At 38.6% G+C, this 14,700-nt stretch overlaps 1 protein-coding gene across 2 annotated transcripts in view; it reads left to right on the top strand.

Moving 5' to 3' along the window:
• ATXN10 (ataxin 10) overlaps positions 1-14,700 on the top strand; it is a 92,634-nt gene that overhangs the window by 66,117 nt on the left and 11,817 nt on the right. For both annotated transcript variants that reach the window (XM_041486001.1, XM_041486000.1), the window contains one exon: positions 8,811-8,874. In XM_041486001.1, coding sequence (XP_041341935.1) covers positions 8,811-8,874 — 64 coding nt within the window. The remainder of the gene's footprint in view (positions 1-8,810; positions 8,875-14,700) is intronic.

Genomic DNA, 14,700 nt, shown 5'->3' with positions numbered 1-14,700 from the left:
CTTCCACTGGAATTATATGTCTGACATTGATTTTTACTTTTTTTTTTTAAATCCTTGTTTTAAAGTGAAACAAAGTGAGAATGTTAAGTAATGCTGGATGCAACAAAAGTCATCATTAGAGCATAGAAGAACCAACTGGCATTTATTTTTGCTTGCTGAATTCAGAAATTTTCAAGTGAGAGTTGTAACCCTGGATGTTGGGAGTGGAAGCAGTTTCAGAAAATAGTTGTGATAGTGATGATATATATGTGGCCTCTGTGAGGGTGGTGCATTCACCAAAACAGGATGTGATTTTGGATTGGTTTTCCTCCTTTTCCATTCCACCCACTTGAAGTTGAACATAGCTGGCAGTTTTCAAGGATTTCAGTGGGACTGTGTGTCTGGGAGCAGTGGAAATGTTGGGAGAAGGAATCAGAAAAGCAGGTGTGCCTGCAGCTGGGGAGAAATTAAGTAAGTACCAAAGGTGGCCTGAGTAGTAAAGTAACAGTCACAAGGCTGTGGTGCCCATTTTTGTCTGGAAGAGTGTGTGATCACTAGTGTGGAACACTAATGAGGAAATCTTCAACAGGAGCGTTCAGTGGTAATCTGTTTTTCTGTCAATGTCAGTGATTTTCAAAATCAGGATATTTTTATGGATTGTCTGGAATTCTGTTCCAGAGGAAAAGTTATTCTGATGTAATAGAAAATGTAAAACAGGAGAGAACAAAACTTCAAACAAACAAAAATATCCCCAAAAAATAACAAGCCTGTACACCCAACCCACAAAACAAAGTCTCTTATTTTAATTGAGATACTCATAAAATGCTTTTTAAAGCCTGACATGGAAGACAAAGGACAAAAATACTGTAGCCTCCAAAACAGTGGCAGCTTGCCAGACTGACTTGGAACTTCCTATTGCAACAGTGATTAAAAAGGCTGAAAGGTATCACGTGATTTGTTGTTCAACCTTTATCCCTGTGTTTTTTCAGAGCTTCAAAGTGAGAAGTCTTCAGTTTTCACTTTGCTTTAGAACTAAATAATTTTTTGAAGTTTTGATGGTCTTGTAGAAGTTGTCTCTAGTCACATAACTAATTCTTATACTTAATTTCCATCTGGTTTCTTTTTGGTCTGATGAAAGACAAGAGAATTAAGAATCACTTTTATAGCAGTGGTTGGAAATCAGCAATTAAAGATTATCTGATTACTGGGTTTCATGGACTGAGAGTAGGAGAGTGTGTGACTAGAAATACATAAATGTGTGCTGTGGTGTTGATGGAAATTTGTAGAGATTCAGCTGATTTGCAGGGCAGTGTTGAATACTGGATGATGTTTAGCACCATTTTTCTCTCCTCCTGCTGCTGCCAGCATGGGCAGAGGCTAAACTAGCAAATATTGTGTGTTTCAAGCAAAATGAGTCTGTGTTGGACCTCGCTTTATCCACGTCAAGTCACAGATCTAAACCATACCACAGCAAACAAGCTGCTTCTCATGGCAGCATCTCTTTGTTGTGGCTTCTGCTTCAGAAACTGTACATAAGAGAATGAGGAAAGCTGCATTGTTTAAAAAGCAAATGTTCCAGTTGTGTTACTGTCTCTTGTGGGAACCTATTCTGAATTCTCAAGTGTTTGTATTATCATCTCAATGGATGGAAACTCCTGCGTTTTGCTCTTGGAAAGACTAGCTGAAAAAATGATTCAGCAGCTGAGTTAGCCTGTTACCCTCTCCTCTCAGCTGGGCATTCTGCATCTGCTTGTTTTGGCTCAGTGTGATGGTGTGCTTGGAACCTTCATCTTTCCTTCCTCTTCCATAAGGTCAAAACCCTCTTTTTCTAAACTACTTCTCTGAGGAAAGGTTTAGGACATCACAAAGGTACCCCACATTTAGATTCTAAGATTTTTTTTAATTATTTTTTTTTACCTCCAAGGAAGAGGCAAGGATCTCTCTCCACTTTTGGGAGAATTGAAATAAACTTCTTTTCTCTCTGGGAAATAATGCTGAAAGAGAGTGAATATCTTTAAAATCAACATAGCAGGAGCAACAGATTTTGTTGCCATGATTTCTGAGTTTCAAACATTAAAATGTTAAATCCATGCTTCCCTAGGTGGTGTAGAGGTGGAAGAGTGTTCTGTGGACGTTGCCTTGGTTGAAGTGGACATGAGCAAAGTCATTGATACTGGTGCAGGGGGCTCTCAGAGCAGCTAAGGAAGGCTGCTGTGATGTCCTGGAGAAGGGAGCCTCTGTCCACAAGGATTTAAAAAGATCTGCAGAACGTGGTGAACTCCGATCACAGACTTGATGGCCACAAGCCACAGCTGCCTGTATTCTAAACCAAAGTGCCTGTAGTCTGCCTTGGAATCCATCAGCACGGAAGGCCTAAAGTAGTCTTGGTATTTTGCAGTAGAATAGTCTGTGTATATCTCCTGTCACGTCTGCTGATTGGAAAAACAAACTAAAAGCCCAAAACCAAGACTGAGAAATGAAAAAAAATGAAGTAATGTTTTTCAGTACCATCATAGAGGCAGAGAAGCCTGTTTGGAAACCTAACAGCTGCTGTGTTCCTGCTCTTATTAAGCTCTTCTGTTACCCACATTGGATGCTGGATTCTGCCCAGAAGTCTAAGCACTCATTAACTATTTGTTGAGGAGGTCTTGGAGAAAAATTTACTCTTGTTAGTCAGCCTGTTTGGTGTCAGGGTCTGAAGGAGGTATTTCTCAATACAGAAGTCATTATGTAGTCTCATGTGGTAAATTCAGAAGGAGTAAAGCTTAAAAATATCTTTAATGGTGGCCAAAGACTGGCAACAAATCCCCAGTGTATATTTCATTGGAATCCTTTTCTTTGATATAATTTAGTAGTCTAGTGTGATTTTCTGTCTCAGGAAGTCATGCAGACTTAGGGACAGAAGGGTTTGAGAAGCTTGGAGCCACTCACCTGTCCCGAGCAGCACCAGGTAGGGTGTTCATGGCTAAGGTTTGTTAGGTCATTTGCAGAGACTTGGAATGTTGAAGTCTGCTCCCAGAGTCTGAGACTTGTGTGTCAGCGTATGGCAATGCTTCATTCAGCATTACCAATAATAGATGTGTAATGTGAATGGTCTGTTCTTTAGGCTCACTGCTTCTTGTCCTCCTGAATATGGATAATAAAACGAGCTATTTACCTAATTAAAGGTTGCTGTGTTCACCAACAAGCTTCTGCTGTAGGTTAACCATGTTGCTTATGCAAAAAACTTTGTCAGTTGTGGGGTTTAGGCCTTACTCGTATTCCTTTTTTTTATTTCACAGTCAGTTCAGATACTTTCTCAGTATATTAAATGGTACAAAATTCTTACTTTTTACTCTAGAAAACATGAAGTTGTTTCCATTTGTACAGTTGGGGAATCCTTTTTATTTGCTCTAAGGCATTAATCTGAAGTTATATGGGTTTATAAGAAGAAATTCATATGAATGGTCTGACATCCAAAATACAAATTATTTTAAGGTTACTCTGTCATGTGAAGTCAGTGAATATGCAAGATTATTCCACTAATGGTGAAGAATGATATTTTTTTTCTAGAACTGCTTCCGAATTTTACATACTTTGATAAATTTCTGACAACTATTTCCAACTTTATAACCAAGAAAAGGTCACACTAGAGTAGAAAGAATCTGAAATTCAAGTAAATGTGAGGAAAAGTTGACTTGGGCTTCTTTCCATGGTCTTAGCCTTTTCATTTTTGCTAGGGTGAGATGAAAATGTCTCAGACTCACACAACCATTCAGAGAGGGATCTCCTGCCTAAAGTTGAATTCAGAGTAGGTTTCTCAGGGATTGTCTATGAGTCTTGAAGTCCTCCAAGATGGAGAGCCCACAGTGGCTGCTCCATATCCTCATAGTAAAAAATATTTCCTTGTATCCAGCCAGAGCCTTCTCAGTTGCACTTTTAAATCCATATTTTCTCTATTTAAACTACTTTGAACCCGAGTGAGGAGAGCAGCTCTGTCTTGGTGGCCGGTTTGTAGGGGTGTGAAAAGGCTGCCAGCAGGTTCTCCTCTCCAGGGTGTAACCCCCAGTTCCCCCAGGTTCTCTGGAAAGCCCCTCATGTAGGTTGTCTCATGAGTTTCAGGGAGGGAAATTGCTTCCCTGGCTCTGTGGGCTGAGCTCACACAGATGCAGCTCAGGATGCTGTTGATGCGTGTGCGTGGATGTTAATCTCTGCATGATTCAGCTCTTGAGAAGTGTGTTGCAATTCAATCATTTCAGTAATCCAAGGCACTAAGAGAAGTCATAAAATACAGGCATCAAGTGTGTTTTGCTACCTTAATGCATTCCTTAGGATTCCTGTGGTGATGCCAGCCCAGCTGTGTTAACGTTCCCCTTCTCTCTGACTTCACCTCCTCCAGGTTTTAATTATATTAGCCAGCCTAATTTGTCTGAGCTATATGGGGATCAGATTTACTGTTATGCTCCTTCTTTTAGCCATGTGAGAATCAGCAAATAGAGCAGATGAGAAACCCAAAGAAGTGCTCCAGAGAGGGGAGCCAACCAGCACAGCCCTGCCTAGGCACCAGGTGCTGCTGCTTGAGTGAGTTTGGGCACTTTGAGCTGTGTGACAGAACTGGAAGCATTACAAAGGGTGAAGGGAAGGAGCCAGGTTCATAAAATTGTGAAGTTTGCCAGCTTGATTGCTCCCAGAAACCTTTTAAGTTCCACGATGGGAGTTAAAATTTAATACTGTGGAGATAAATGTGATTGAAGACAGACTTTTCGACTGGTAGGAAATGGGTGATCTCCAATGAATGTTGTCTCTAGAAGTTTTCCTTACAAATGGTTCCTGCTTGTTCCTGTTTTTTGACTCATTTCTAGAATATGTTTCCCACCCCCAACTGCTTTTTAACCTAGAAATTTGTCTTTCTGTTTTTCAGTGTGATTATAAATAATGTGTTAAAAGAAGAGTAAGTGTCAGCATTACTCAGACTGTTACTAGTCCACTTCTGCTTGAGAGAACATACTCTTTTTGCTCACCTATAGTTTGGCAAAACACAACTTCTAAGAAATAGGAGATTGTAGTTGCATTTTACAATATGCAGGCAGATTGAGCAACAAGCACTGTCATACTCAGAGAATTTGCATTCTTACCCCTGAGCTGAGCTCCATTGCTGCTAGAGGGAAAGATGCAATAAGTACTCTCAATTAATTTATACTTTTCCTGGGCTCTGCTGGGAATGATTGTGTTAATGGTAATTATTTCTGTGTACTTCATAAGAAAGTACTGGGAGATTGTCAGGAGCAGTTCTGTTTAGGCACATATCCTTCACTATGCTACTGACATTGTTTATATATTGGTCATAAATGTGACTTCTGTAAGACAACATAAATTGTCAATTTTTGTCTGTATTTTTTTCATTGGTTATCAAGAGAAAAAGAGTAGCTTTTTCCTAGGGGCTGATTTATGTCCCAGATTATCTGAATTAAAGACTCTATCATTCCTTGGCTATGGAAGCAGTAGGCAAATACAGCTTTGGGCTAGTTCTTCCCATGAGCTTTGTTTTATATTTGTACAGCACCTTTGCTTACATGAAGTTCTTTTTAGAGCCTGGTTTAAATAATTAAGATAGATTATTAAATTTCAGATACAGGGAAAGAGAAAAAAACTAGCAGTCACTGTCACTGGGAAAGGCATTTTCTCTTCAGTGTAATATATTTAAATTTCTCTTACTGGCATGACACACATCTTGATTGTGTTTCAGAAGCAAGTGCAATAAACAAATGACAGCAATATAAAGCTGTGTTGTGAAAGTAGGCTTTTTAACTGGCAGGAATGGATACCTGCCTTGGAATGCTGGATGTTCTGTGTTTCTGCTATTTTAGAAAACTGACAACGTTAGGGCAAGATATTCATTACTGACTTGACAGAACCACTAGAGATCATTAGCACAGAGCTGGATTGTTTAAATTCTAAACTTGTCTTAAGTTACCTTGCAGTTCCATTTTCTGTTTCAGTGTAGTTCAGAATACAGTATTATTCCAAACTACACTGTTCTTGGTAATAAAATAACCTCGTGGCTTTGCTACAGTCCAGTGCAGTTCTATGTTATTGGCCAACTGTGTTGTCAGTAATGTAAATGGAGAGTAGATTTTGTGATTTTTTTTGTAACACAGGCCAACATGAACAGGTCTGTGCAGCAGACACCACAACTGTCCTATTCTTTAGTTTCTCTCTATAATTTCTTCCAAAATCTAGACAAATTACAACCAGTTTCGCACCAGCTACAAATGTTTTCTTCACAAGGTACTTTCACACCATATTTAAAGTAAGATTAGGGTTTGGTGCCATATTAACTCCTTCCCCAAGCCCTGCAGAAGGTCCCTGCAGAAGCTCTCCTGGCTTGCTCTACTCTGAGCATTTCACAGACAAGTCTCTTCAAAGCAAAAGCTCTGAGAGCAATAATTATTTGGAAGAGTTCCCAAAGCCCTTTCTGTTGGGCAGTGTAGTTCCAATGGATCTGTGTAAGAGGTTGAGGTGTAAGACGATTTCTCAATGTTTGCAAAATGTGCTGCTTTGGGAGGAAAGGAAATGAGAGCAGTAGGATTTGAGAGACTTTCAGCAATGCAAGTGAGACACTGGGTTGGGCAATGATTCTTCCCTCTGACTGCCTCTGGCACTCGTGTTGCACAGGTGGCTCTGCTATGTGCAGAGCAGTTGCTGAACAGGCTGACATTGCAGAGAACAAATTGTTGGTTGCCATAAAGTGTTTTTCCAGTGAACCACTGGAGGTTCAGGAACAGCTGGCATGGACTGGAACTTTTCTAATAGTGGATGCTCAGGATTTGACCTCTTCATCTCATGAGTCACTTGGAGTATATAGGTTTGTCTAGGGAAGGTACCTTGTAAGGTTTTTCTTCTTGCTCCATTTCCCTGTGTAGTAAGTCATAGGTGACATTCCAAAGCTGGCATTGTGGCGACAGAAGCTGTGCCTAACTCCTGCAAATTGTATGTACAGTTGAATTGTATGATGTTAAAGAAACTCCAAGGGGGGAGGTGCAATGCAGTGGTAGTTAGCAACTTGTTTTTTCATGAAGGTATCACAGAGGCTGTGGTTTGCTGCTGCTGTTCCCACATAACTTGGAAGGAATCTTCTCATATTCTTGCAGTAATTTTTTGAAGTGTTGATGGATCCTAATTAGAATTGTACTTTCCCAAAATGCTTACTCTGTTAAGTAGACACCTCGTTTGAATCAAACTGGAGCATATTATTGCATGGTTTGTTTCTGCTGACAGCACTTGATCCCAATTAATTTCTACTGTTCAGCATTTCACTGGTGGGAAATAAGAGGCAGCATTGTAGGCACATCAGAGTTTGGCTACAGCCTGAACATCAAAGAACCAGCATTTCCCAAGCATGTGCAAGTGCTGTGTTACTTAAAGGTCAAGCTTTGAAGTATGATACTGTGCATGGTGCGTGGCCTTTGGAGAAAACACAGACTTTTAGTGGAAAGAATGGATATTTTTGAACTTGTATTATTAACTGTATTTCACGTAGGTAAAGTTAGGCGTGTTAGCACAGATGTGCAAGGTGGGTTTTAAGACCGAGCAGTGCTCTTTGCTTCTTATACCTGTAAGCATTGCCTGTCTGTTTGTCACCGCTGCTTTCTCTTGTAGCTTGAGACTCTGCAATAACATTATCTGAAAAGGAACTTAAAAGAGGCATGTGCTCATCTTTGTCTCTGAATTCAGTTTTATTATCCATAGGCTGTTTGGGATTTCACATCTGAATCTACTCGACTTGCCTTTCTTATCACAAAACTTGTTTTTCAGAAAGCTGCAGTGTAAATTTTGAGATTTATTGTTTTACTTGGTACATAAAAATGAGTCTTGTTTGGGGCAAAAAAGATGGAATAGAGAACACCATCATCAAACTACGGCCTAAATTGGCATTACATTAAATTCCATTAACTGGCAGTTCTTGGTTTGAAATTAAATTTTAAGAAATTAAAGAACTTAAGATTTGGACAAATACAGCTTGGGTATCACAGAATGGTTGAGGTTGGAAGGGACATGTGAAGCTATAAATATGCATGTGTGATGTGACAGTGTACCTTAGGAGTCTACATAAATTTATTGTGGAACATATTTCCCTAAGATAATAATGCTCCATGTCTGTTATTAAGATCAGCTTGTGCCAAGTACTTGGTAAAGTGTATGTTCTTTAATCTGTTAGGATTATATGTTGTTATCTCATTCACACACACAAATGTAGCAGTGCAATTCATGAACTCCCATGTGTGTGTATGCACAAGGAGCTAAAGACACCAGATCTCATCTTTGCTCATTTGCCAGGAAAGTGGCAAATTTCCATAGTTCCATAAGGAACACTTTGTCAAAGGAAAAATGGCTCTTACTTGATATAAAGAATTTGTGCTGGGCACATACAAGTAACACATTGCTACTGAAGGTACACCAGATGTGGTCTCATGCAAACTTGTGTGTGTAGGTGTATTTTTCACCTTCTTTTTTTTCCTATTTTTTGCTCCACAGTTTTTGGTGGTTCTTCCCTCTGGAAGAAAGCAGGAGCTTTAAGTGAGCATAGCTTATCTGGCTCAGTGTGAGAAACAGAAAATACCTCAGTCAAACACTTGCTAAATGAAGGGAGAATATTAAATTAGTGCCTGCTTGTGTTACTTGTTTTATGGTACTCATGCTGACAACACCAGGTTTACTCTGCAATTCATGTTAGCATGTTTAATAGTTTTGATGAAACAAACATCCCTGTTACATTTTTACATACTTCTTGCATGAAACATTGTTAATATTGTTGAGACATCTGTTAAATTAAACCTTTTGGATTTTTTTAGGTGTATTACTTGGATGGCATTTCCTTGATTCTGGACAATTGCAGCATTGATGACAACAATCCTTGTATCCTTTACAAAATAATTCTGTTTATTGACTATGACTCATGAGAAAAGGTGATGGGGTTTCATGGATTTATGCCAGCATTGCTTTCACAGGGTATCTAAATGTAACTGACCTTGAGCTTCTAGGTTATATTTAAATAGTTCAGCCCTGAGCAAGGACACAAATAGGCTTCCATGAACTGGATTCTAAGTAAGTTAACTGTGGTTATTTTCCATTTCCTAAAATAATAAATATTACTGGTTTACAAGTGCTTATTCAAAGAGCTGTGTCAGAAATCTGAATTCAGACTCTGGTCATTGTATCAGTTTTTAGAGCTTTTGCTTCCATTGAAATCTGTTCAGGAAACTGAAATAAGTACCTCATCAATTCTCTACACTTGTTAAATCAGATTGGGGAGCTTATTCTAAGCACAGAGACAAGGCTAGCAAGCTGTTATGAAAATGTGTATAGTTGAGAAAATAAATCATGCAAATTACTGAAATGTTGGGGAGATTTTAATATAAATGGCATTGTGCTTCATATTAGAGATTTTTTTTTCCTGGCATTTAAGAGCAGAAACTTCCAAAAATAGATTACTGTTAGAGGGAAATAATCTTTTATTGAAGATAAGCACTTGTTAAGCAGAGTTATACATCTCTTCCAGTAATACAAGTGTGTTCAGTGACTGAGCTGTGATTTTCTGTCATCTAATCATTAGCTCTTTGTTTCTGATAATTGCATCTGGAAATCAAATGTCTTTCCTGTACAGAGTCATGTCAGCTTTTTTATGCTGAACACATGAAATAGGTTTTCAGATTATCATATAAGAAAAATATTAGCAAGTATAACAAACAAACAAAAGGAGTAGTGAAAATGTTTCATATTCTCTCAGTTGTGTCCTGCAGAACATCATGTACATATAAATATATCCTAAAATGATGAAATAATGTAGATGATAACACAATGTTAACAGACTGGGTAGAGGAACAAGGAGTGGTAAATATCCTCTGAGTTATTCAGTTTGATGCTTTGTATCCACAAGTTTTATATCTTCAGTATTCCTGTAGTTTGAGACCTGACAGTGCACTGAGTGGCAGAATTGTATTTCCATGGTCCAGATCTGGTAATGGGCACTGCTGGTTGTGGTGGGATGGGCAGGGAAATTTACCTTTCCCAAAGTGGAAAAGCAGTGCTGAGAAAATCTAGTAAGGAGTTTTTGTCCCAAGTGACTCTTCTTTGCTGGAAAGCACAGCTGTGCAACCACTTCTGGGATTAATCCTTCATTTTAGCTGTAGCAGAAGAGGGTAAAGTTGGAGACTCTCAAAGGGTGGACTTATAATTTATGGTCATGAATGAAAGGAAGATAAAATACCATGAGAGTCTTTACTGAGTTTTGAGCAAAGTGGAACATCTTGTGCTTTTTGATACAGACTGACATTTTATGGCTATACCATAAGCTTACTAGAGAATAACACTTTGTTTACTTGGTTTATGACAACACAATAACACCTCTTAATGTGAGCTTTCACCAGTGATCCATAGCATACAGTATTGGGGGATATGGAAAAGTGAGTGGCACGTGGGCATAGGGAGGACTTGCCTGCTGTGACAGAGTTGGCTGCATCAGCTTCTGGAGTGCAGCTCCTGGTGATGCCTTAAGTTTTAGCTTTCATATTTTTTAGATTTTGTACTGCCTTAGTGTGTGACTCTGAACTTCATGTAAAGTGTTAGCCAGTTCTCTTCACAGGGTAGTCAAGCAAAACAATCCTTTTCCAGCCCCAGAAGCAAGGACACATTACAGCTTTAGGGTCAAGAAGTATAAACAATGGCAAATTGAGGAGAGCAATGGCAAATTGAGGTGAGCAATCTGGGAGGATGGGACTTCATAACCTGAAGCTTCAAGTGGACAATTAACCCCAATATGTAAATGGACCAAAACTTACAAAAGTGTGAGAACTAGTGACTGCTCATCCATCTTCTGGGTCCATCTTGGGCAGAGCCACGATGGGACTCTTGTACTGCCCAAGATGAAGGCCTTTGAAGGCCTTCTAGGAAATACCTACAAGTTTGTTTCTTTTTAGTTTATTTCTTCTTTGGAGTTTATTTATTCATTTATTTAACTTTAAATCTAATAAATACCTACAAGTTTATTTCTTTATAGTTTGTTTCTTCTTTAGAGTTCATTCCTTTAACTCTATCTAGCCTCTGTTCCAGGTCAGCCTCTTTAGGTATCACTGACTATGGCTCTGTTTATTGTTTTGACCCCTTGCTATTCCAGGTGCTCTTGCGCTACATGAAGGTAATGCTCCCCTGCTTCTCTCCTCCCTCTAACATTCCTCATCTGCTGCCTTCCCAGCAGGTCATTCACAGGGAAGCAGAGGACAAGTTTGCAGTTCAGATCTGTCTCTACTTTCATCTGCTTCGCAGCATGTTCTGCTACTTCTGGACACCTGATGCCTGAATCTATTGCATAATGTTTCTCTGAAGAGATTTGACAGTTTCTTTGCACTCTCTGTGTGCTCCAGTCCTGCCTGGCACAGATCCCAGAATCACTGAATGGCTAAAGCTGGAAAGAACCACAGTGGCTCATCCTCAGTTTTCCAAGGTGGGGTGGAAAGCTGCAAGAAAGAGCTCAGCACAGCTCTTCAAGCATGGCTCCAGAAAGTTCATTTTACATTCTTATTCCTAGTGCCTGTTCTTGTGGTTTCAGGCTGCGTTACTTGGATTTCTCCTTGGATAAAGCTGACTGGAAAAGGTTTCACCCAGAATCTTTTGATATAATAACTTCTTACATTTCTTGTAAGTCTTGGTAGATGCACATTTTTGTTGAATCTGTTTTGGAATCACCCAAGCTCTACAGTTAAGATGTCATTATGTTTTCTCCATTTTACTAGAAAAGTTCTGCCTTCAAATTACACATACAAAATTTCTCACCAAAAAATGTAACTTTTGTGGTAAAAGCAATAAGATATTTTTCTGGATGGAAAAAAAATAAATTTCCCTAAAGTGTGCAATTTATCAGGGGAAGCTGGACTGCCATGGTAGATGTTAAAGGAGCTCTTTATTACATTTGAGAGGAAAAATTCTTTGATAAATCTTTTTATTTGTAGCATATGGAAGTATACTGAAAGAGGAAATGGGTCTTCTCTTATCCTAAATTAAATTCCTTGGTAAACCTGTCATTACCTTAAAATTGCTTTCTTTGAGATCCTGAACAGTTCTTTAATGGGCATAGAAATACCAGTGAGTTTGTAGTCTTACAAAGTTCAACTGTCATGTTTGCATTGCTGTAATTAATTTTTTAATTAATCTTTCAGTCTGAGTTTGGGAGAACTGTTACGTTGTCTGATTATATCTCAGACTTGTAGCTTCTACATTTATACCAGCAAACAGGTTTTTTCCTTCAGGATATTTCATGAGTAAAAACAAACAAACCGCCACTCTCATAGTTACAGACAAGAAGATGATTATGGACAGTTAAAAACAAATTTACTGTACCTCTATAATTATTTGAATTGGTATTTTAATTTTCCAGCTACTTCAACTTTTCATGTAAATGCAACAGAGAGATGCTGAAGAATGCCAGATTTTCTGTGGCTCTTAAGTTTTCAGTACAGGACAAAGGGTAAACAGAGTCAGACTGGGGAGAAGCAGTTCATTAAGAGTTAAACTTCAAAGAAGTTTAATACCACTTTTTCTATACCTGGTAAATCTTTCATAGATTGGCTATGTCCTCCTTCTGTTTCAAAGGAAAACAGGGTGTTTCAAAATGCAAGCAGAGTTACTTGCCTTTAGATTAAGGAGAGATTCCTGTATGAGCTAATCTTTATTTTTGAAAATTCAGTTTCTTGTTCTGCTTCTGAAAAGTGGGAACATCCTGTCTTACCTTTGTAACCTGTGCTTAAAAAATAAATTCAACCTGCTAAAGGATAGCAGAGAGGGTTGGAGATGCCTATCTGGGTAATACCAGTAAAAAATTTACTCCAAATCCTGCTTTTCAGGTTACTTGTGTTGAAAAGGTGTACTAAATTCAAATCTTTTCTATTTTGCACTCTGAATCATCGTCTTCCTCGTCTCTGACTGGCTCTATCATCAGACAAGAGCCCTTCCTTTTGTTCTTGCCTTTTACCTCATCCTAAGCTCTTCCTGCTCCTTCCAGCTTCATTTCTGCCCTTTCACAGGTTCCATTTCCTCAAGGTAAACATGAGCAGGGAGGTCAGCCTGTTCTGATCAAAATACTTTTGACCCTAATCACTCAAAAAAAGGTGCTTATGAGAGGCTTTAAATAAACTGACCTGTTTAATATTGAAGACTTTTCAGTTCACCTTAACTAAGCTGCTGGGTTTTTCACTGCTTGCTAACATTTGTGCTCATGAATAACACACACAGATGTGCCTTCTTTTTTGCTTTTCAGTGGATGTCCATAGAAATATTTATTACTGTTTTGGGGGAAAAAAAAATATTATCCAGAGTACTGCAATATAATAGCTGTTAGTTAGTGGTAAAACTTGAAAGTCAGAAGTGAACTGCAGTTTTGAAGATGGAATATTCTTGTTTTTTCAGGCTGCTTGCCAGTATTACCCTTTTGAGATTCTTATAGGTGTCTCAATAAATTGATTTTGTGAATGTCTGGATTTAATCAGAATGTTCTTATATAAGTATCTATTTTATATAAACTGTGTTAATTAACACAGTTTTCTGTTAGCCAGGAAATCAGCCATACATGAAGAATATGTATCCTGCTGTAAGGATATATATTTATATGTATATATAAATACATATGTGTGTTATATATGTGAGCAAACACCTAGCAAGCTGTGTTTTAGGAGTAAGAATTTTCAGCATTTGAAAGGAAAAGTTTGATATGGAAAGGAAAACGTTGATATGAATATCCATACACAGATCCCTTAGTATGAATAATGGATGAAAATGTAGAAAGAGTAAGTTAATTTCCAGATACTCCTTCCAAAACTGCTTCTATTATATTCAGTCTTCCAAAACTGCTTCTATTATATTCAGTCATCTGAGAGGTAGATTGAAAATACTTTTGACTTCATGGCAGCAGCAAGTATAATTGTGGTTCATGAAATTGGCTAAAGCTGGAAGAAATCAACTTGCTATGGTCTACAACAATGGCAGTTTGTTTTTGCAAGATGCCAGCAAGGACTTCTGGGGGAGTTGACAGACATTTTTATCTAAGTTACAGAGTGCAACCTTAAACAGGCCACATGCTGTAAAACAGCCTCACCACTGAGTGGGAGCCAGTAAAAAGCAAAAATAGGAGAGTGAGTTGACTTTTTCGAGTGAGCCATCACAGAGCTGAGCATTTTCATACATGTGTGACTATCCCATGTGTGTTGCTGAGAAAATACAGCACAATATCACTTCAGCAATGGTTGCCTTTTTTTTGGGAAGCTCATTACAGGCACTGACTGTGCATTAAGTTTGATGTGACCTATTTGATTCTGTATTTTTATAAGCATACACCAAATCACATTATTATATGATCACTGCAAAGGACCCACTGATGAGAACTGCAATGGTCTCCTCATGCCCAGTCAAGTTCTGCCCACTTGGACAGAACTTGGCCTTCCCAACCCAGGAAATGGAATTACCATTTTCCTCCTAACAGTAGCACTTGCTTTGCTGCACAAGTAAATTTGAAGGCTACCTAGACAAAAAGGGGAGTGCAATCTTTGGTAGGTGGCAATTGATTTTGCATTATTGTTGGTTGCTCTGTGTCATCCAGGGATGACAAAGAATGCTGCAAACGTCTTCCTTTCTATCAATCAGTGCTGAATGTGTCACTGTGGTTTAACAAGCAGTGGTTGAGGTCAGCAGTGGAAG

The sequence above is a fragment of the Pyrgilauda ruficollis genome, unplaced genomic scaffold, assembly GCF_017590135.1.
Source record: "Pyrgilauda ruficollis isolate IOZ18807 unplaced genomic scaffold, ASM1759013v1 scaffold73, whole genome shotgun sequence".
NCBI lineage: Eukaryota > Metazoa > Chordata > Aves > Passeriformes > Passeridae > Pyrgilauda > Pyrgilauda ruficollis.
The sequence above is the reverse complement of the archived record's forward strand: the minus strand, read 5'-3'. Positions and strand labels throughout refer to the sequence as shown.